Source organism: Telopea speciosissima, chromosome 8 (assembly GCF_018873765.1).
Source record: "Telopea speciosissima isolate NSW1024214 ecotype Mountain lineage chromosome 8, Tspe_v1, whole genome shotgun sequence".
Taxonomy (NCBI): domain Eukaryota; kingdom Viridiplantae; phylum Streptophyta; class Magnoliopsida; order Proteales; family Proteaceae; genus Telopea; species Telopea speciosissima.
Window position 1 is genome coordinate 51,361,178 of NC_057923.1, and position 22,427 is coordinate 51,383,604.

General features: G+C 41.2%; 3 protein-coding genes and 1 pseudogene across 4 annotated transcripts; all 4 read left to right on the forward strand.

The window, feature by feature from the left end:
* The first annotated feature begins 379 nt into the window (after positions 1–379).
* LOC122670987 (pyruvate decarboxylase 2) lies at positions 380–19,946 on the forward strand. Of its 2 annotated transcripts, none has more exons than XM_043868053.1 (8): positions 380–932; positions 1,068–1,231; positions 1,349–1,999; positions 2,092–2,272; positions 2,371–2,559; positions 2,666–2,849; positions 8,945–8,947; positions 19,935–19,946. In XM_043868053.1, exons 1-6 carry the CDS (start codon positions 408–410, stop codon positions 2,834–2,836), a joined length of 1,881 nt encoding a protein of 626 aa, XP_043723988.1. In that variant the 5' UTR covers positions 380–407; the 3' UTR covers positions 2,837–2,849; positions 8,945–8,947; positions 19,935–19,946. The 2 variants fall into 2 exon arrangements, with proteins under 2 accessions (XP_043723988.1, XP_043723989.1); XM_043868054.1 differs by having other exon boundaries at positions 2,155–2,272.
* On the forward strand, positions 10,881–11,384 carry LOC122672413 (copper transporter 6-like). Its single transcript, XM_043869892.1, has one exon. The coding sequence runs from the start codon at positions 10,881–10,883 to the stop codon at positions 11,358–11,360; it is 480 nt and encodes a 159-aa protein (XP_043725827.1). The 3' UTR covers positions 11,361–11,384.
* LOC122672414 (copper transporter 6-like) lies at positions 12,746–13,249 on the forward strand. Its single transcript, XM_043869893.1, has one exon. The coding sequence runs from the start codon at positions 12,746–12,748 to the stop codon at positions 13,223–13,225; it is 480 nt and encodes a 159-aa protein (XP_043725828.1). The 3' UTR covers positions 13,226–13,249.
* On the forward strand, positions 14,616–15,151 carry LOC122672415 (annotated as a pseudogene).
* Positions 19,947–22,427: the final 2,481 nt, after the last annotated feature.

Below are 22,427 nucleotides of genomic sequence, written 5' to 3' on the forward strand. Positions count from 1 at the left end.
CAAAGATTCGTGAAAAACGATAGTTTCTTTTTCGAATCTGTGTTATTTTTACCGTAAAACCGAAAACCAAAACCCAGAAAACCGCCCCCGGGTTTCTAATTTCCTTTCTCATTCATTAATAAAACAACCTATAAATATATCAAATCATCCAGCGATCTTTACTCCCATTCCACAAACCACTACCACAAATCCTCAGATTCTCTCGTTGAAAAGATCGCTCTGATTTTAAAGAAATTAATCATCCAATCCAAAACCTTTAAAAGCCCTTTTCTCTCGCGCTTTCTCTCTCTAAATGGTTAAATCCCATCTCGTCCATCTTCATTAATTTCTAATCTCTGGTAACCATTTTTTTTTTGGATCTAGTTTTGCCTTGTTTTGATCATTGATTGCATCTTAGTTTATCATCAATGGGAACCATGATTGGTACTATTGATTCATCCAAGCCCGCCTGCAACGATGTGGGCAGTATCCCTTCCAGTGGCGTTTCCGTCGTCCAAGACTCGGTGGCGCCGTCTTTGATAGCTTCTTCCGAGGCCACACTCGGTCGCCACCTCGCTCGTCGACTCGTCCAGATCGGTGCTACCGATGTCTTCTCCGTCCCCGGCGACTTTAACCTTACTCTGCTAGATCACCTCATCGCAGAGCCTGGGCTTAACCTCATTGGTTGCTGTAACGAACTCAACGCTGGGTATGCTGCTGATGGCTTTGCTCGCTCCCGTGGTGTTGGTGCCTGTGTTGTTACTTTCACTGTCGGTGGCCTTAGTATTCTCAATGCCATCGCTGGTGCTTATAGTGAGAATCTCCCTCTGATTTGCATCGTTGGAGGGCCCAACTCAAATGACTATGGAACCAACAGAATCCTCCACCACACCATCGGATTGCCCGACTTCAGCCAAGAGCTTCGATGCTTCCATGCTGTTACCTGCTATCAGGTGCGCCTTGTCTTAATTTGTTTCATTCGATACTTGATCATTGCTCTCTTCTTATTAATTTGATCCAAATGCTTTTCAAAATTGTTGGCGAATTTTGGGTTAATGGTACATAATCTGTGCTGTGTTCGATCTTAGGCGGTAGTGAATAACTTGGAAGACGCACATGAATTGATCGATACGGCCATCTCAACTGCTTTGAAAGATAGCAAGCCTGTTTATATTAGCGTTAGCTGTAACTTACCGGGGATCCCTCATCCTACCTTCAGCCGAGAGCCTGTACCGTTCTGCCTTTCTGCCAAGTAATTTCTTGATCCCTTTTCCTGATCTCAAAATACTATTTTAGTTTGAGTGATTGGTGATGACCAATCTATTTGTTTATTGATTTTATTGAGTTATCTTCGATTTGTTTGATTCAGAGTGAGTAATCAAATGGGTCTAGAAGCAGCTGTTAACGCCACTGTGGAGTTCTTGAACAAGGCCGTCAAGCCAGTCATGGTGGGTGGTCCAAAACTCAGAGTGGCCAAGGCCTGCGAAGCCTTTGCAGAGCTTGCAGATGCCTGTGGTTATGCCGTTGCTATGATGCCATCTGCAAAAGGGTTGGTGCCAGAGCATCACCCTAGGTTCATCGGAACTTACTGGGGAGCTGTAAGCACTGCTTTCTGTGCTGAAATCGTTGAATCTGCTGATGCTTACCTCTTTGCTGGACCTATTTTTAACGATTACAGCTCAGTGGGTTATTCACTTCTGCTCAAGAAAGAGAAGGCAATCATTGTTCAGCCTGATCGTGTGGTGATCCCCAATGGACCTTCATTTGGGTGTGTTCTAATGAAGGACTTCTTTCAAGCACTTTCAAAGAAGCTCAAATGTAACACAACTGCGTATGAGAACTACCACCGTATCTATGTCCCTGATGGGCTTCCCCTTAAATCTGAACCCAATGAACCCCTGAGGGTTAATGTTCTGTTCAAGCACATTCAAGCGATGTTATCGAGTGACACTGCTGTGATCGCCGAGACAGGGGATTCATGGTTTAATTGCCAGAAGCTGAAACTGCCGCAAGGTTGCGGGTAAGAGGGGGAAAAAATGAAATCAATATTTTTTACATTCGATGCTCTGTTTCTGTATCAGTAAAATAGACTGAATTAGCTCGGTATTTCAGGTATGAATTCCGATGCTCAGCATCTGTTTCTATGAAACAAACTGAAATAGATGGATGTTTCAGGTATGAATTTCAGATGCAATATGGATCAATTGGATGGTCGGTTGGAGCAACGCTTGGATATGCACAAGCTGCAAAGGATAAGCGAGTCATTGCCTGCATTGGAGATGGAAGCTTTCAGGTGATTCTTCCTAGTCTTTTGTTCACTCACTGTGTGTGTGATTTTCTTAATAGCAAATATAGATTCAGAACTTCTAATTAATGGTAATTCATGGGCAGGTGACAGCACAAGATGTATCGACAATGATACGTTGCGGGCAAAGAACCATCATCTTCCTGATTAACAATGGTGGATACACTATAGAGGTTGAGATCCATGATGGGCCATATAATGTGATTAAGAACTGGAACTACACTGCATTGGTGGATGCAATCCATAATGGTGAAGGGAAATGCTGGACTACTAAGGTTGGTCTGAAATCTCTGAAGTTTTGGGTTTAGATTGTTTTAACTGTAATGGGTAGATAACTACTTTGGTATTAAAATTTGATCAAAATTGGTGGTGCCATTACAGGTACGATGTGAAGAGGAGCTAGTGGAAGCAATTGAAACAGCCACAGGACAGGAAAAGGATTCTCTGTGTTTCATAGAAGTTATTGTTCACAAAGATGATACAAGCAAAGAGCTACTTGAGTGGGGATCAAGGGTCTCTGCAGCAAATAGCCGACCACCAAATCCTCAGTAGATTCCAGTCTGCAGTTTTCCTGTGTTAATTCGGTGGTGAATATAGGGTGTAGTTTTTTTGTTCTATCATTGCCGTTTATGATTTTGCTATTTGCAGCAAACTACTACAAGTAGATTTTGCATATTTGTTTGTTTTTAATTTGAATTTAATATTAGCCCCAAAGTTTTGTTTTTGTGTGTGCGTGTGTGAGAGAGAGAGTCACTTTCATTTGATACATATTCTGGCAGGAGTGAGAGTGATTCAGCAAGTCGTGGACGCATTGTGTCCAAAGATCACTAAAATTTGAATTTTCTAAGCTGAATCACTTGATAAGAATGTCTCTATCACAACTAACTTGAGGTGACATCTAACAAATATATAATAATTCATAGGGGGGACTTTGCTGCTAACTGGGTCGCAGGAATGTTCCTCCAAAACTCCTGGGTGCATTGGGTTCGCATTGAAGGGGAAGCCCATCAGGGACATGAATATGGTGGTAGTTTTCATACGCAGTTGTATTGCATCTGAGCTTCTTTGCAAGAGCTTGAAAGAAGTCTTTCATTAGAACATACCCAAATGAAGGTCCATTGGAGATTAGCACAGAATAAGGCTGAACAATGATCGCTTTCTCCTCCTTGAGCAGAAGGAACAATCCTACCACCCTGGTAGCAGAAAAATTTCGTCTTTGAATTTCATCCAAAAAATTATAGGGCAAAATACAAGATACCTTTGAATAATTGTGAGTCAGTTTTGAAATCTTGTACTCAAGCCGAGCCTGTGAGTACTTGGTTCGGTTATAGGTCTATTCGATTCTACACACAAGGTTGATTTCGGATTCAGGAAGGAAAGCTTGTTCAAAAGAAACTAAAGAAGATGAACATATTACTTTAGGGCTGATGTTCTTTGTGCCGCAGCGCAGCCTGCATCAAGACTCATGGGCCTGCCATTCAGGGGGCAGGGTGGTCATTTCCCCCACCTCCATATGTCTGGGTGCAGCCTGTGCCCTTGGCACAGAGAACATTTGGCCATAATTTAATTAAGGGAAAGAGATCAATGCTTGGGCCTTTAGAGTTTGCACATCGCAATCTGGCCAATGGGAGTGCATGCACAAGCATCATCATGAATGGGATTTTTGCCTTTCCATGGGTACAACACGATACTTTCATGTGCCTCTGTGTCTAGGTGCCAAGCGATTAACAGGTTGCACGTGGGGAAGATTTAGTTGCAAGTTTTTTTTTTCTTCCAGATAAGGTCATTTTGGTCATTTTATCCTATCAAGGGGTAGAATGGTCCATCGATTGTTCAAAAACTGGGATCCATTATGTTATAACGTCTCTATTTAACTGTAGGGACTATAACATGAGTTGCAGGTTTTTTTTTTTTTTTCCTAGGTAAGGTCATTTTGGTCATTTTATCCTATCAAGGGGTAGAATGGTCCATCGATGTTCAAAAACTGGGATCCGTTATGTTATAACGTCTCTGTCTAAGGGCAGGGACTATAATGGTACTTAGTTTGGAAAGCAGGGGTGCACGTGGAATTAGTGAACGTTCAGGGGGGCAACTGTAAGTTTGGCCATTTTTAGGGGGGCATTTGGAAATAACCCATAAATAATAATAAGTAATTCTGACCACCTCTACCTAGGGATGTAAATGAATAGCCGAAATCCGTTCCTGTATTCGTGTCTGTATCCGTTTAGCACTATCCGAATCCATCCGAAAGCTAAACGGATGCGGATACGAATAGGCTATAGCTATCCGAAAAGCTATATTCACATGTAAACGAACAAAATATCCGACCTGTATCCGTGTCTGTATCTGTTTAGCACTATCCGAATCTATCCGAAAGCTAATCGAATGCGGATGCGCATATAGCACTATCCGAGCCGAATCCGATCTGTTTACATCCCTACCTCTACCATGCTTCCTTGGGTTCGAGAATGTAAGGGTGCTGGATTCTTATAATAAGAGCAATCCATATTCCAAATATTCGTATTAGTGGAAAGATCTCATTCCCTTACCAAAAGAAAAGATCTCATTCCCAAGGTCCAAACAACTACCAAAACCAGGTAAAAGACAGCAAATCAAGATACGCTCTTTTGACATACCACTTGAAGAGTAGATCTCCTGCAACGATTGGTCTGTTTAGCCTGCGGGATTTTCTTTAGAACATACTTGTAATTGGGAACATTGAATAATAGTGAAAACGAAGCATAAACCACAAATATTTGGAGAGAAGACACAATTAGGCAATAGCAGGAACTACTACTCCAATATTTAAGTAATAGAAGTACTCCAATTTTTATTTACAAGATTGCTGCTCCAAAAGCTCCCTGGCTGATCTGTTCCATGATTTCATTATGATCCATCCAGGATTCCATGACTTGGTCCATTGAGAACCAAAGGATGAGAGATTAGGGATCTAGGGTTGGGAGAGATCACATCAGGGGCATGCGAATGAGATCCATTCCCACCCTCTCCCGCCCCTCAGTGAATGAGATCCCATTCATTGTGGGTGGAGGGAAACTCGGTGAATAACTTAAAGTGATAAAATCATGATCGAGTTGGGCGTGGCTAGGCTCAGCCCGATGCCTCAACCTTGGCCCGACCCAACCTTGACCTTGGGCCTAGAAATAGAACCCTAACCCACCCTCAGGGTCAAAAACTTCAGCCCAGGCCATGTTTGGGCTCAGGATGGGCCAGGGCTCACAGGGTCTAACTTGCACCCATAATTCCATGAATTGTACGAGAACTCTCGAATTGGGGTTGGGGAGGCCATTGTGTGTGCAACGCCACCACCATCTTCGGCCCGTCAGAGAGTAGAACGCTGGTTGCCAGCAGGCCAACTCATCTAGGGTAGGGGTGTCAATGGGTTGGGCTGGGCCGGGCTTAGCCTTAACCCTAGTCCAGCCCTAGCAGCCTTAACCTAAGCCCAAGCCCAGCCTAACCCTGGCAGGGTTTTCCCAAGCCCTGCCCGGATTGGCCCTGAATAGTGAACAACCCATAACCTGAACAATGATCGCTTTCTCCTTCTTGTGCAGAAGGAAAATCATGCTACCCTGGTAGTAGTAAAATTTTGTCTATGAATTTCATCCAAAGAATTACAGGGCAAAATACAAGATACTTTTGAATCATTGTGATTTCTGATTAAGGGTGTCAATCGATTTGGTTTGGGTTATTTGGGTCGGTTTTGGTTTAGTCCAAGGGATTGTTAGTGTGATCCAGAACTGAATCAAGAACTGAATTAGTTTTGAAATCTTATACTCAAGCCGAGCCTGTGAGTACGTGGTTCGGTTATAGGCCTATTCGTTTCTACACAGAAGGTTGATTTCTGATTCAGGAAGGAAGGCTTGTTCGAAAGAAACTAAAGAAGATGAACATATTTTTTAAGGGCTGATGTTCTCTGTGCCACAGCGCAGCCTGCCATTTAGGGGGCAGGGTGGTCATTTAGCCCACTCCCATGTGTCTGGGTGCAGCCTGCGCTCCCGGTACAGAGAACATTTGGCCATAATTTAATTAAGGGAAAAAGATCGATGCTTGGGCCTTTAGAGTTTGCACATCGTAAGCTGGCCAATGGGAGCGCATGCACAAGCATCATCATGAACGGGATTTTTGCCTTTCCATGGGTACAACACGATACTTTCGTGGGCCTCTGTGTCTAGGTGCCATGCGATTAATAAATAATAATAAGTAATTCTGACCACCTCTACCTAGGGATGTAAATGAATAGCCAAAATCCGTTCCTGTATCCATGTCCATAACGTTTAGCACTATCTGAGTCCGTCCGAAAGCTAAACGGATGCGGATACGAATAGGCTATAGCTATCCGAAAAGCTATATTTACATGTAAACGGATAAAATATCCAATCCGTATCTATTTAGCACTATCCGAATCCATCCGAAAGCTAATCGAATGCGGATGCGGATATAGCACTATCCGAGTCGAATCCGATCCGTTTACATCCCTACCTCTACCAGGCTTCCTTGGGTTCGAGAAGGTAAGGGTGCTGGATTCTTGTAATAAGAGCAATCCATATTCCGAATGTTCGAATAAGTGGAAAGATCTCATTCCCTTACCAAAAAAAAAAAGATCTCATTCCCAAGGTCCAAACAACTACCAAAACCAGGTAAAAGACAAAGCAAATCAAGATGCGCTCTTTTGACATACCACTTGAAGAGTAGATCTCCTACAACGATCGGTTTGTCTAGCATGCGGGATTTTCTTTAGGACATACTTGTAATTGGGAACATTGAATAATAGTGAAAACGAAGCATAAACCATAAATATTTGGAGAGAAGGCACAATTAGGCAACAGCAGGAACTACTACTCCAATATTTAAGTAATAGAAGTACTCCAATTTTTATTTACAAGATTGCTGCTCCAAAAGCTCCCCGGCCGATCTGTTCCATGATTTCATTCTGATCCATCTAGGATTCCATAACTTGGTCCACTGAGAACCAAAGGATGAGAGATTAGGGATTAGGGCTGGGAGAGATCACATCAGGGGCATGCGAATGAGATCCATTCCCACCCTCTCCCGCCCCTCAGTGAGTGAGATCCCATTCATCGTGGGTGGAGGGAAACTTGATGAATAACTTAAAGTGATAAAATCAGGGTCGGGTTGGGAGTGGTTGGGCTCAGCCCGATGCCTCAACTTTGGCCTGACCCAACCTTGACCTTGGGCCTAGAAAATAGAACCCTAACCTGCCTTTAGGGTCAAAAACTTCAGCCCATTCCATGTTCGGGCTCTGGGTGGGCCAAGGCTCACAGGGTCTAACTTGCACCTATAATTCCATGAATTGTATGAGAACTCTCGAGTTGGGGTTGGGGAGGCCATTGTGTGTGCAACGCCACCACCATCTTCGGCCCATCGGAGAGTAGAACGCTAGTTGACAGCAGGCCAACTCATTTAGGGTAGGGGTGTCAATGGGTTGGGCTGGGGCCGAGCTTGGCCTTAACCCTAGTCCAACCCTAGCAACCTTAACCTAAACCCAAGCTCAGCCCTACTCTGCCAGGGTCAAGCATACCCTCAACCCAGCTCAACCTTGGTAGGGTTTTTCCAAGCCCGGCCCAACCCTGGTTGGCCCTAAATAGTGAACAGCCTATAACAGCCCAGTGTGCCCACTTAACCAAATAACAAAGCCTCAGCCCACTTAACATATATATATATATATTGTATACACATAGCCCCAGCCCACTTAACAAAAGCCCATTGTACATAAAATAAATATGAATATATAGCCCCAACCCACTTAATAAAGGCCATTATACAAATAATATATTGTGTATACAGGGTTGGGCTGGCCCTGCCAGGGCCAAGGCCTCAACCCAGGCCCTGCCCGCCCCAGCCAGCGCCAGCAAAATACTAAACCCAGCCCGACCCTGTCTAGAACACAAGTTTGGCCCAACCCTGTTCGGGCTCAGGGCGGATTAGGGCCGGATCGGGATGGCCGGGTTTTTTTGACACCCCTAATTTGGGGCAGCGATTTCACAAACAGTTACTCAATCGGTTTGAAGCAATAAATGGTCAACGAATGGGTTCATCATTACTCTTTATGTGCTCTTCAATTTGCACATAGTGATAGCGATTACACCTCCTAAATTCAGCATCACCATGCGAGATTTTGTTAGGTACTTGATCGATATGCCAAAAACTCCAGAGCTGATGGAATGCGTTAAATCAAGCCCTTTAATCCCATACTAGGCTGGCCCAATCCAACGCTCATACACTAGAGTGGGTCCCATTAGATAAATAACAGACCACCACGCTTCTGCAACCGTCGTCCTCGATGGCTCTTACTCTAGGCAGCTTTCAATCTGATGGTAAGTAGCCCTTTCCAAGTGGCTCTACTCTATTCCAAGGTTTTTTCATGGCGGCAGGTAGCCCTTTCTTAACGGCTTTAACTCTATTCCCAGGTAGACCTTTCCGTGACTTGAACCCATGACTTGGTGACTAGCTTTAATACCAAATGTTAGGTACTTGACTAATACGTCAAAAGTTCCAGAATTGATGGAATGCATTAAATCAAACACTTTAACCTATCTCAGACTAGACTGACCCAATTTCGCATCCATACACTAGAGTGGACCCCATTAGGCACATGATAGAGTTTTACTCCACAAATTCAAGACAGTTCTTTAGTGAGCCATTGTTATTTATTAAGGAAACTCAAAGGGCGCAATGCATCCAAGCTCTTTAGTGAGCCATTGTTATTTATTAAGGAAACTCAAAGGGCGCAATGCATCCATGGAGGCTGGAGCCGTTTTTACCATTTGAGGGTCATGAAAATTGGCATCACTCTTTAAATATAGCAAGCAGTTATGCCTCCTCTAAATCTCTAATGTTATACTATATACCATATTCGGGCTAGCAGTTACCAAGTGGGAATGAACTTATTCAAACGAAAATGAGACGAGACATCCTAATGTCAATACTATCATAAGCCAACCATCCACCATGAGGTATCTCCACCTCAACCCAGTTCACCATCCGCCATCCAAACAAATCCACCACAAATAACTATTAATCCCATTCCTCCATCTACTACCAACACAGATCTTCTATGGCGTGCTGCCATGTCCTGCCTGTACTGCGTAGACACAAGACCGCACACAATGATTGCCTTACCCCCACTCGGGCAAGGCGCTCGGGTAGGGGTAAGGCAGTCAATGCGCACCATCTAGTGTCTACGCCGCACATCAGGATGGGGCCGATGGGCAGCCCGTGCCGTAGAAGATCTGATCCATCTACTACATGCCACCCACAATTGGATAACATGGATATTGTATACCATGTCAAACCCCAACCAAAACACAAAGCCAAACGTCCATCCCGTTCGGTAGGGGTGTCAAACTGTCGAACGGTGAAGCTAGAACATGTTCGTAGGAGGTTGAAGTTGCCTTATATTTACTCTGTTGATCTTCTTGGTACAACAAAGGATCAATAGAGTAATGACAACTGTATTGGTGGACTTGGGTGTGCTATGTTAATTCAGATGGGCAACCTGTAAAGCTATTGAAGATAGTTTGGGCCATCTAATTGTTGAATCTGACAATGAAGTACTGATCTCTATCCTCATCGATGAACGCACTAACCAATTACATTCAATTATTCTTATCATCCAGAATATTATTTATTTGGCATCTAGCTTAGAATCATGTATTTTTTCTTTTATTCCAAGGGGGAAACAGTTTGGCTGACTCTCTTGCTAGGAGGGTCCGGTCCTTGAATCGGACAAAACTTGGCTGCTGCCCGGGTTTCAACCATGTTCCTGCCACCCCAATCATAGGAGCGGACTTGAAATCTTGAAGGATATTTTAGAAAATATTCAAACTTAAAGGTGTATTTATGAACCCAAAGAGGAAGGGGATTATTCCAAGTTAGTACCTACTATTGGGGGCAGCAGGAACATGGCTGCAATCCGGGTTGCAACCAAATTTATTCAGGTCCTTGACGTGTAGGATTGATTAACCAATTTCCACTCCGTGGCTTGTTGAAGTTTCATTTACAAAAAAAAAAAAAAAGTAAATAAATAAAAAATGATGCTTTACTTTTAAATTATTTTTGAAATTCCTTTTATGTCCTTATTTTTAAAGATTTTTTTAGAATAAGATAAGGGACAATTAAAAGGAAGTGTTAAACTCTAAATAGGTGTAATTCAGACACTTTCTTTATAAAATCACAAAACTCATTCAAGGGAGTCACTTTCGATAGAATAGAAATGTTTATTAACAGGTTCGTAAAGTTGTAAAAATAATTTCTGTTAATGTAAAATTGTCCAATGAAAGGTTCAATCCTGTCAAACATGTTGTACTTCATATGTTTAACAAGGAAGTTACAACTCGAGATGATAAGTTGTACTACAAAACAGAAGACACATGTCAAATAGTTGGCCTTTGTTGTTAAATTGTACTACACATTTGTCCAATGGAAAAGTGGTTCAATCCTTGCCTCTTTGAACGTATCCGTCGAGAGTCTGGACCCTGTTTTACGTGGAGGCTTTGCCCAACCCACCCTTAAGTAACAATATCCCTCCCTCTCCCAACTCCTATGCTGAGAGATAGAGATGGAGATGGCAGGAGGTGCCATGATGCCCGGAGGAATGATGCCATCCCCGGCGATGCCGGCATCCAACGGTACCGCTATGCAGAATATGATGATGATGCATATGACCTTCTTCTGGGGTAAGAATGCACAGATTCTCTTCTCAGGCTGGCCAGGAAGCAATACAGGGATGTACGTACTGGCCTTAATCGTAGTGTTTGTGTTAGCAGTGCTGGTGGAGTGGCTTTCCCATTGCCAACTGATAAAATCGACCAACCATGTGGTGGTAGGGTTGCTGCAGACGCTTATGCATACCGTCCGTATGGGACTAGCTTACCTGGTGATGCTTGCTCTTATGTCATTCAATGTTGGTGTATTCCTCGTTGCCATTGCTGGCCATGCACTTGGCTTCTTGCTTTTTGGCAGCATGGTTTTTAGAGCTGACCAGATGCCCATGCCTATCAATCAGAAACCCTCTGATCTTCCTCCCATGAAGTGCTGATTAATGGAATGTTTGATACCATTCTATCCCTCATCCCCATAAAATAAAACTTGTTCGGTTCTCTATATGCAGAATCTTCCTTTTATTCTCTGAAGTTAATTTTTTTTATGTATTGAGAAGTGATTGTTCAGATGGGTATTTGATTTATATACGTATTGGAATGGGGTTTATTTGAGGAGAATGCTTGATCATCTGGTTGGAATTTAACCATCAAGCTGGTTACTCGTATTAACACAATAAAAATAGATTTCCAACCCAATTCATTACTCTCCAATATGGAGTTATATAGAAGATTACATAGAGGATCCCTAGTCGGTTACTAGAGGATTACAAGAGATTGAGTTTAATATCACATGTGGGATTTCATGAGATTACATACAATCAAAATTTGATAAACATGGCAGGTAATATCGCATTTTATTATAATAAGTTTGGGCCATCTAATTGTTAAATCTGACAATGAAATACTAATCTCTATCCTCATCGCCGAACGCACTAACAAATTACATTCAATTATTCTTATCATCCAGAATATTACTTATTTGGCATCTAACTTAGAATCATGTATTTTTTGTTTTATTCCAAGGGGAAATCAGTTTGACTGATTCTCTTGCTAGGAGAGTCCAGTCCTTGAATCGGACAAAACTTGGTTGTTGCCCAGGTTGCAACCATGTTCCTGCTACCCCAATCATAGGAGCGGACTTGGAATCTTGAAGGATATTTTAGAAAATATTCAAACTTAAAGGTGTATTTATGAACCCAAAGAGGAATGGGATTATTCCAAGTTAGTACCTACTATTGGGGGCAGCAGGAACATGGCTGCAATCCGGGTTGCAACAAAATTTATTCAGGTCCTTGACGTGTAGGATTGATTAACCAATTTCCACTCCGTGGCTTGTTGAAGTTTCATTTACAAAAAAAAAAAAAGTAAATAAATAAAAAATGATGCTTTACTTTTAAATTATTTTTGAAATTCCTTTTATGTCCTTATTTTAAAGATTTTTTTAGAATAAGACAAGGGACAATTAAAAGGAAGTGTTAAACTCTAAATAGGTGTAATTCAGACACTTTCTTTATAAAATCACAAAACTCATTCAAGGGAGTCACTTTGCTGATAGAAATGTACTGCAAAACTGTCAAACATGTTGTACTTCATATGTTTAACAAGGAAGTTACACTGATGATAAGTTGTACTACAAAACAGTCAAATAGTTGGCCTTTGTTGTTAAATTGTACTACACATTTGTCCAATGGAAAAGTGGTTCAATCCTTGCCTCTTTGAACGTATCCGTCGAGTCGGACCTGTTTTACGTGGAGGCTTTGCCCAACCCACCCTTAAGTAACAATATCCCTCCCTCTCCCAACTCCTATGCTGAGAGATAGAGATGGAGATGGCAGGAGGTGCCATGATGCCCGGAGGAATGATGCCATCCCCGACGATGCCGGCATCCAACGGTACCGCTATGCAGAATATGATGATGATGCATATGACCTTCTTCTGGGGTAAGAATGCACAGATTCTCTTCTCAGGCTGGCCAGGAAGCAATACAGGGATGTACGTGCTGGCTTTAATCGTAGTGTTTGTGTTAGCAGTGCTGGTGGAGTGGCTTTCCCATTGCCAACTGATAAAATCGACCAACCATGTGGTGGTAAGGTTGCTGCAGACGCTTATGCATACCGTCCGTATGGGACTAGCTTACCTGGTGATGCTTGCTCTTATGTCATTCAATGTTGGTGTATTCCTTGTTGCCATTGCTGGCCATGCACTTGGCTTCTTGCTTTTTGGCAGCATGGTTTTTAGAGCTGACCAGATGCCCATGCCTATCAATCAGAAACCCTCTGATCTTCCTCCCATGAAGTGCTGATTAATGGAATGTTTGATACCATTCTATCCCTCATCCCCATAAAATAAAACTTGTTTGGTTCTCTATTTGCAAAATCTTCCTTTTATTCTCTTAAGTTGATTTTTTTTATGTATTGAGAAGTGATTATTTAGATGGGTATTTGATTTATATACGTATTGGAATGGGGTTTATTTGAGGAGAATGCTTGATCATCTTGTTGGAATTTAACCATCATGCTGGTTACTCGTATTAACACAATAAAAATAGATTTTCAACCCAATTCATTACTCTCCAATATGGAGTTATATAGAAGATTACATAGAGGACCTCTAGTCGGTTACTAGAGGATTACAAGAGATTGAGTTTAATATCACATGTGGGATTTTATGAGATTACATACAATCAAAATTTGGTAAACATGGTAGGTAATATCATATTTTATTATAATAATTAAGTTTGGACCATCTAATTGTTAAATCTGACATTGAAGTACTGATCTCTATCCTCATCGATGAACGCACTAACCAATTATATTCAATTATTCTTATAATCCTGAATATTACTTATTTGGCATCTAACTTAGAATCATGTATTTTTTGTTTTATCCAAGGGGAAATCAGTTTGACTGACTCTCTTGCTAGGAGAGTCCAGTCCTTGAATCGGACAAAACTTGACTGTTGCCCAGGTTGCAACCATGTTCCTGCTACCCCAATCATAGGAGCGGACTTGGAATCTTGAAGGATATTTTAGAAAATATTCAAACTTAAAGGTGTATTTATGAACCCAAAGAGGAAGGGGATTATTCCAAGTTAGTACCTACTATTGGGGGCAGCAGGAACATGACTGCAATCCGGGTTGCAACAAAATTTATTCAGGTCCTTGACGTGTAGGATTGATTAACCAATTTCCACTCCGTGGCTTGTTGAAGTTTCATTTACAAAAAAAAAAAAAAGTAAATAAATAAAAAATGATGCTTTACTTTTAAATTATTTTTGAAATTCCTTATCTACTTATTTTAAAGATTTTTTTAGAATAAGACAAGGGATAATTAAAAGGAAGTGTTAAATTCTAAATAGGTGTAATTCCGACACTTTCTTTATAGAATCACAAAACTCACTCAAGGGAGTCACTTTTCTGATAGAAATGTACTGCAAACTGTCAAACATGTTGTACTTCATATGTTTAACAAGGAAGTTACACTGATGATAAGTTGTACTGCAAAACAGTCAAATAGTTAGCCTTTGTTGTTAAATTGTACTACACATTTGTCCAATAGAAAAGTGGTTCAATCCTTGCCTCTTTGAATGTATCCGTCGAGAGTCTGGACCCTGTTGTACGTGGAGGCTTTGCCCAGCCCACCCTTAAGTAACAATATCCCTCCCTCTCCCAACTCCTATGTCGAGAGATAGAGATGGAGATGGCAGGAGGTGCCATGATGCCTGGAGGAATGATGCCATCCTCGACGATGCCGGCATCCAATGGCACCGCTATGCAGAATATGATGATGATGCATATGACCTTCTTCTGGGGTAAGAATGCACAGATTCTCTTCTCAGGCTGGCCAGGAAGCAACATAGGGATGTATGTGCTAGCCTTAATCGTAGTGTTCGTGTTAGCAGTGCTGGTGGAGTGCTTTCCCATTGCCAACTGATAAAATCGACCAACCATGTGGTGGTAGGGTTGCTGCAGACGCTTATGCATACCGTCCGTATGGGACTAGCTTACCTGGTGATGCTTGCTCTTATGTCATTCAATGTTGGTGTATTCCTCGTTGCCATTGTTGGCCATGCCCTTGGCTTCTTGCTTTTTGGCAGCAGGATTTTTAGAGCTGACCAAATGCCCATGCCTATCAATCAGAAACCCTCTGATCTTCCTCCCATGAAGTGTTGATTAATGGAATGTTTGATACCATTCTATCCCTCATCCCCATAAAATAAAACTTGTTTGGTTCTCTATTTGCAAAATCTTCCTTTTATTCTCTTAAGTTGATTTTTTTTATGTATTGAGAAGTGATTATTTAGATGGGTATTTGATTTATATACGTATTGGAATGGGGTTTATTTGAGGAGAATGCTTGATCATCTTGTTGGAATTTAACCATCATGCTGGTTACTCATATTAACACAATAAAAATAGATTTTCAACCCAATTCATTACTCTCCAATATGGAGTTATATAGAAGATTACATAGAGCACCTCTAGTCGGTTACTAGAGGATTACAAGAGATTGAGTTTAATATCACATGTGGGATTTTATGAGATTACATACAATCAAAATTTGGTAAACATGGTAGGTAATATCATATTTTATTATAATAATTAAGTTTGGACCATCTAATTGTTAAATCTGACATTGAAGTACTGATCTCTATCCTCATCGATGAACGCACTAACCAATTATATTCAATTATTCTTATAATCCTGAATATTACTTATTTGGCATCTAGCTTAGAATCATGTATTTTTTCTTTTATTCCAATGGGGAAACAGTTTGGCTGACTCTCTTGCTAGGAGGGTCCGGTCCTTGAATCGGACAAAACTTGGTTGTTGCCCGGGTTGCAACCATGTTCCTGCTACCCCAATCATAGGAGCGGACTTGGAATCTTGAAGGATATTTTAGAAAATATTCAAACTTAAAGTTGTATTTATGAACCCAAAGAGGAAGGGGATTATTCCAAGTTAGTACCTACTATTGGGGGCAGCAGGAACATGGCTGCATTCCGGGTTGCAACCAAATTTATTCAGGTCCTTGACGTGTAGGATTGATTAACCAATTTCCACTCCATGGCTTCTTGAAGTTTCATTTACAAAAAAAAAAAAAAACAAAATGATGCTTTACTTTTAAATTATTTTTGAAATTCCTTTTATGTCCTTATTTTAAAGATTTTTTTAGAATAAGACAAGGGACAATTAAAAGGAAGTGTTAAATTCTAAATAGGTGTAATTCAGACACTTTCTTTATAAAATCACAAAACTCATTCAAGGGAGTCACTTTGCTGATAGAAATGTACTGCAAAACTGTCAAACGTGTTGTACTTCATATGTTTAACAAGGAAGTTACACTGATGATAAGTTGTACTGCAAAACAGTCAAATAGTTAGCCTTTGTTGTTAAACTGTACTACACATTTGTCCAATGGAAAAGTGATTCAATCCTTACCACTTTGAACGTATCTGTCGAGAGTCTGGACCCTATTGTACGTGGAGGGTTTGCCCAGTCCACCCTTAAGTAACAATATCCCTCCCTCTCCCAACTCCTATGTCGAGAGATAGAGATGGAGATGGCAGGAGGTGCCATGATGCCCGGAGGAATGATGCCATCCCCGACGATGCCGGCATCCAATGGCACCGCTATGCAGAATATGATGATTATGCATATGACCTTCTTCTGGGGTAAGAATGCACAGATTCTCTTCTCAGGCTGGCCAGGAAGCAACATAGGGATGTACGTGCTGGCCTTAATCGTAGTGTTCGTGTTAGCAGTGCTGGTGGAGTGGCTTTCCCATTGCCAACTGATAAAATCGACCAACCATGTGGTGGTAGGGTTGCTGCAGATGCTTATGCATACCGTCCGTATGGGACTAGCTTACCTGGTGATGCTTGCTCTTATGTCATTTAATGTTGGTGTATTCCTCGTTGCCATTGCTGGCCATGCCCTTGGCTTCTTGCTTTTCGGCAGCAGGGTTTTTAGAGCTGACTAGTTGCCCATGCCTATCAATCAGAAACCCTCTGATCTTCCTCCCATGAAGTGCTGATTAATGGAATGTTTGATACCATTCTATCCCTCATCCCCATAAAATAAAACTTGTTCGGTTCTCTATATGCAAAATCTTCCTTTTATTCTTTGAAGTTGATTTTCTTTATGTATTGAGAAGTGATTGTTCAGATGGGTATTTGATTTATATACGTATTGGAATGGGGTTTATTTGAGGAGAATGCTTGATCATCTTGTTGGAATTTAACCATCAAGCTGGTACGTTACTCGTATTAACACAATAAAAATAGATTTCCAACCCAATTCATGCTCTCCAATATGGAGTTATATAGAAGATTACATGGAGGATACCTAGTCGGTTACTAAAGGATTACAAGAGATTGAGTTTAATATCACATGTGGGATTTCATGAGATTACAACAACAAAACACAACCATAACCTTATCCCAACTAAATGGGGTCGGCTACATGGATCCTATAGAGGCTAAGATAGTAGAAGAGATAAGAGAAGTAAAAGAAAGTAGAAGGAAGTAAAAAAAAGTAAAAGGAAGAAGAATGGAAAATAGGAAAGGAAAAAGTCGAAGCAGTAGTCAAAGCAGCATCCCAATGAACATTCCCCTACAAGGGGTCGGCTACACGGGTCTTTGTCTTCTAAACAACTCTATCTACGGTCATACTAGGGTTGAGCCCTACCACATGCATATCCTTTCTTACCACTTCTCCAATAGTCGTTTTAGGCCTGCCCCTACTTCTTTTAGCTCCGTCAAACTGAATCTGGTCACTCTTTCTTAGCGGTGCATCCCAAGGTCTCCGTTGGACGTGACCATACCACCTCAAGCGGCTCTCACGAAGCTTGTCTTGGATTGGTGCAACTCCCAAAGTGGTTCTAATACAAGTATTCCTTACTCTATCTCTCCTAGTCTTGCCACACATTCTCCTCAACATCCTCATCTTCGCTACACTTATCTTATCTATGTTACTCTTCTTAACCGCCCAACATTCTGCTCCATAGGTCATGGCTGGTCTTATTACTGTTCTATAGAATTTCCCTTTAAGCTTAATAGGCATGTGTTTATCGCATAACACTCTCGATGCACCTCTCCACTTCATCCATCCTACTTTGATTCTATGGGAAACATCATCTTCTATATCACCCTCTTTGTTAATGGTTGACCCCAGGTATCTAAAGCACTCACTTTGTGGTAGCTGTCGCTCCTCAAGTTTCACCACTTCATCACTTCTCGTGGTTTGACTAAAGTTACACATCATATACTGTGTCTTTGTTCTGCTTAGCTTAAATCCTCGTGATTCCAAGCTTGATCTCCATAGCTCCAACTTTGCATTAATCCCTTCTACTGTCTCATCTATCAAAACAGTATCATCTGCGAATAGCATACACCAAGGGACCTCATCTTGGATGTGTCTGGTTAAATCATCCATGCTGAGTGCAAACAAAAAAGGGCTTAGAGCTGATCCTTGGTGTAATCCAATTGTAATAGGGAATTCACTACTTTGGCTATCTGCAATTTTGACACTCGTCACTACACCCTCATACATGTCCTTAATTATATCCACATAGTTACTTGAGGTCCTTCTCTTCCCTAGGACCTGCCAAATGAGTTCTCTAGGGACTCTATCATAGGCCTTTTCTAAGTCGATAAAGATCATATGGAGATTCTTCCTGAAGGCTCTAAATATTTTCATAAGTCTTCTTAGAAGGTAAATAGCTTCTGTCGTGGATCTCCCTGGCATAAAGCTAAATTGGTTCTCCGATATATCAGTTTCTCTTCTTAAGTGTGCTTCAATGATTTTTCCCCAAAGTTTCATAGTATGACTCATTAGTTTTATACCTCTATAATTATTGCAGTTCTGGATATCACCTTTATTCTTAAAAATCGGAACTATAGTGCTTCTCCTCCATTCATCTGGCATTTTCTTTGTACACAAAATCTTGTTAAACAACTTGGTTAGCCAAGATACCCCCCGTGCTCCTAAGCTCTTCCACACTTCAATTGGGATCTCATCCGGTCCCGGTGTTTTACCTACCTTCATCTTTCGTAAGGCCTCTTTAACTTTGGCCTCGCCAACTCGTTGTAGATGTCCATGTCGTGTGTTGGTTACAAGACTATTTCTCTCCACTTCTGAATCCATCCTATCAGGTAAGGTAGCTCCATTTAGTAGGTTGTACAAGTACTCACCCCACCTTTCCATAATGTCATCATCTCGTATTAGTACTCTACCATCCTCACTCTTTATGCATTTAACATGGTCCAAATCTCTACTCTTCCTTTCTCTTATTTTGGTGATTCGATAAATTGCATTTTCCCCTTCCTTTGTATTAAGTTTATCATAAAAGTCATCATATTTCTTCGCTCTTGCTTGCCCCATAATTTTTCGAGCTTTTTTTCTGACCGCATAATATCTCACCTTATTTTCAGCCTCGTTAGTCCTTTGCCAGGTCTTAAAATAAGTTTTCTTGGTCTTAATGGTAGGTACTATCGCATTTTAATATAATATTAATTTATATAAAATTGACAATTTTCTCCCCGGTCCAGCCTAACCCATGCATCTATCTCTTTCCCACCCCATAATCAGGGCCAAATAGAGTAAGCCTGGCCCAACCCTGAGGGCGGGTCAGGGTTGGATTTTTCAAGCCCTGACTTAGGGTCAGGTCAGGCCTGGGCTAGCTATGGGGACTCAAGGTTGGGCTGGGGTTTTAAAAAGCCCGACCCAACCTGACCCTGTTGCAGCCCTAGGTGCAAGGGTTGCAAGTTGCACACGACCAGGTAGTGTTTTTTCTCTCAAATTTTAATTAATAGAATAAAATAATAAATACAAAAGATTTATATTCAGTAAAATTTCTTTCCATTGACATCATTCTATATTAAGAAGGAAATAGTCTTTGGGAGTTGCTACTTGCAATCCAAGGTTTTAAAACTCGGAATAAAAAACGAATCTGATTCCAATCTAAATCGACATAAATTGATTCAGAAATCAGGAATCTAAACTATTTGAGCTTTAAGAACTGGAACTACACTGCATTGGTGGATGCAATCCATAATGGTGAAGGGGAAATGCTGAACTACTAAGGTTGTTTTGAAATCTCTGAAGTTTTGGGTTTTGATTGTTTTAACTGTAATGGGTAGATAACTACTTTGGTATTAAAATTTGATCAAAATTGGTGGTGCCATTACAGGTACGATGTGAAGAGGAGCTAGTGGATGCAACTGAAACAGCCACAGGACAGGAAAAGGATTCTCTGTGTTTCATAGAAGTTATTGTTCACAAAGATGATACAAGCAAAGAGCTACTTGAGTGGGGATTAAGGGTCTCTGCAGCAAATAGCCAACCACCAAATCCTCAGATTCCAGTCTGCGGTTTTCCTCTGTTAATTCGTTGGTGAATATAGGATTTAGTTTTTTTGTTCTATCATTGCCGTTTATGATTTTGCTATTTGCAGCAAACTAGTACAACTAGATTTTGCATATTTGTTTGTTTTTAATTTGAATTTAATATTAGCCCCAAAGTTTTGTTTTTGTGTGTGTGTGTGAAAGAGAGAGTCACTTTCATTTGGTACAGATTCTGGCAGGAGTGAGAGTGATTCAGCAAGTCGTGGACGCATTGTCCAAAGATGACTAAAATTTGAATTTTCTAAGCTGAATCACTTGGCAAGAATGTCTCTATCACAACTATCTGGAGGTGACATCTAACAAATATTTTAATAATTCATAGGGAGACTTTTCTGCTACCTGGGTAGCAGGAATGTTCCTCCTAAACTCCTAGGTTCATTGGCTTCACATTGAAGGGGAAGCCCATCAGGGACATAAATATGGTGGTAGTTTTCATACGCAGTTGTATTGCATTTGAGCTTCTTTGCAAGAGCTTGAAAGAAGTCTTTCATTAGAACATACCCAAATGAAGGTCCATTGGAGATTAGCACACAATAAGGCTGAACAATGATCGCTTTCTCCTCCTTGAGCAGAATGAACAATCCTGCTACCCTGGTAGCAGTAAAATTCGTCTATGAATTTCATCCAAAAAATTATAGGGCAAAATACAAGATACCTTTGAATGATTGTGATTTATGATTAAGGGTGTCAATCAATTTTGTTTGGGTTATTTGGGTCGGTTTTGGTTTAGTCCAAGGGATTGTTAGTGTGATCCAGAATTGAGTCAGTTTTGAAATCTTGTACTCAAGCCGAGCCTGTGAGTACTTGGTTCGGTTATAGGTCTAATCGATTCTACACACAAGGTTGATTTCTGATTCAGGAAGGAAGGCTTGTTCGAAAGAAACTAAAGAAGATGAACATATTATTTCAGGGCTGATGTTCTCTGTGCCGCAGCGCAGCCTGCGTCAAGACTCATGGGCCTGCCATTCAGGGGGCAGGGTGGTCATTTCGCCCACCTCCATGTGTCTGGGTGCAGCCTGTGCCCCCGACACAGAGAACATTTGGCCATAATTTAATTAGGGAAAGAGATCGATGCTTGGGCCTTTAGAGTTTGCACATCGCAATCTGGCCAATGGGAGTGCATGCACAAGCATCATCATGAACGGGATTTCTACCTTTCCATGGGTACAACACGTTACTTTCATGTGCTCTGTGTGCGATTAATAAATAATAATAAGTAATTCTAACCACCTCTTCCTAGGGATGTAAATGAATAGCTAAAATCCGTTCCTGTATCCGTGGCCGTATCCGTTTAGCACTATCCGAATCCGTCTGAAAGCTAAACGGATGCGGATACGAATAGGCTATAGCTACCCGAAAAGCTATATTTACATGTAAATAGACAAAATATCCGATCCGTATCCATGTCTGTATCTGTTTAGCACTATCCGAATCCATCCGAAAGCTAATCGAATGCGGATGCAGATATAGCACTATCCGAGTCGAATCCGATCCGTTTACATCCCTACCTCTACCATGCTTCCTTGGGTTCGAGAATGTAAGGGTGCTGGATTCTTGTAATAAGAGCAATCCATATTTCGAATATTCGTATTAGTGGAAAGATCTCATTCCCTTACCAAAAAAAAAGATCTCATTCCCAAGGTCCAAACAACTACCAAAACCAGGTAAAAGACAGAGCAAATCAAGATACGCTCTTTTGACATACCACTTGAAGAGTAGATCTCCTGCAACGAATGGTCTGTCTAGCATGCGGGATTTTCTTTAGAACATACTTGTAATTGGGAACATTGAATAACAGTGAAAACAAAGCATAAACCACAAATATTTGGAGAGAAGACACAATTTATCAGTAGTAGGAACTACTACTCCAATTTTTAAGCAATAGAAGTACTTCAATTTTTATTTACAAGATTGCTACTCCAAAAGCTCCCCGGCCGATCTGTTCCATGATTTCATTCTGACCCATCCAGGATTCCATGACTTGGTCCATTGAGAACCAAAGGATGAGAGATTAGGGATCTAGGGTTGGGAGAGATCACATCAGGGGCATGCGAATGAGATCCATTCTCACCCTCTCCCGTCCCTCGGTGAATGAGATC

Coding starts and splice junctions, on each gene's coding strand:
- LOC122672414 (XM_043869893.1), top strand. CDS start 12,746: ATGGAGATGGCAGGAGGTGCCATGATGCCCGGAGGAATGATGCCATCC.
- LOC122672413 (XM_043869892.1), top strand. CDS start 10,881: ATGGAGATGGCAGGAGGTGCCATGATGCCCGGAGGAATGATGCCATCC.
- LOC122670987 (XM_043868053.1), top strand. CDS start 408: ATGGGAACCATGATTGGTACTATTGATTCATCCAAGCCCGCCTGCAAC. Junction 933..1,067: donor ATGCTGTTACCTGCTATCAG/GTGCGCCTTGTC, acceptor GTTCGATCTTAG/GCGGTAGTGAATAACTTGGA. Junction 2,273..2,370: donor TTGGAGATGGAAGCTTTCAG/GTGATTCTTCCT, acceptor ATTCATGGGCAG/GTGACAGCACAAGATGTATC.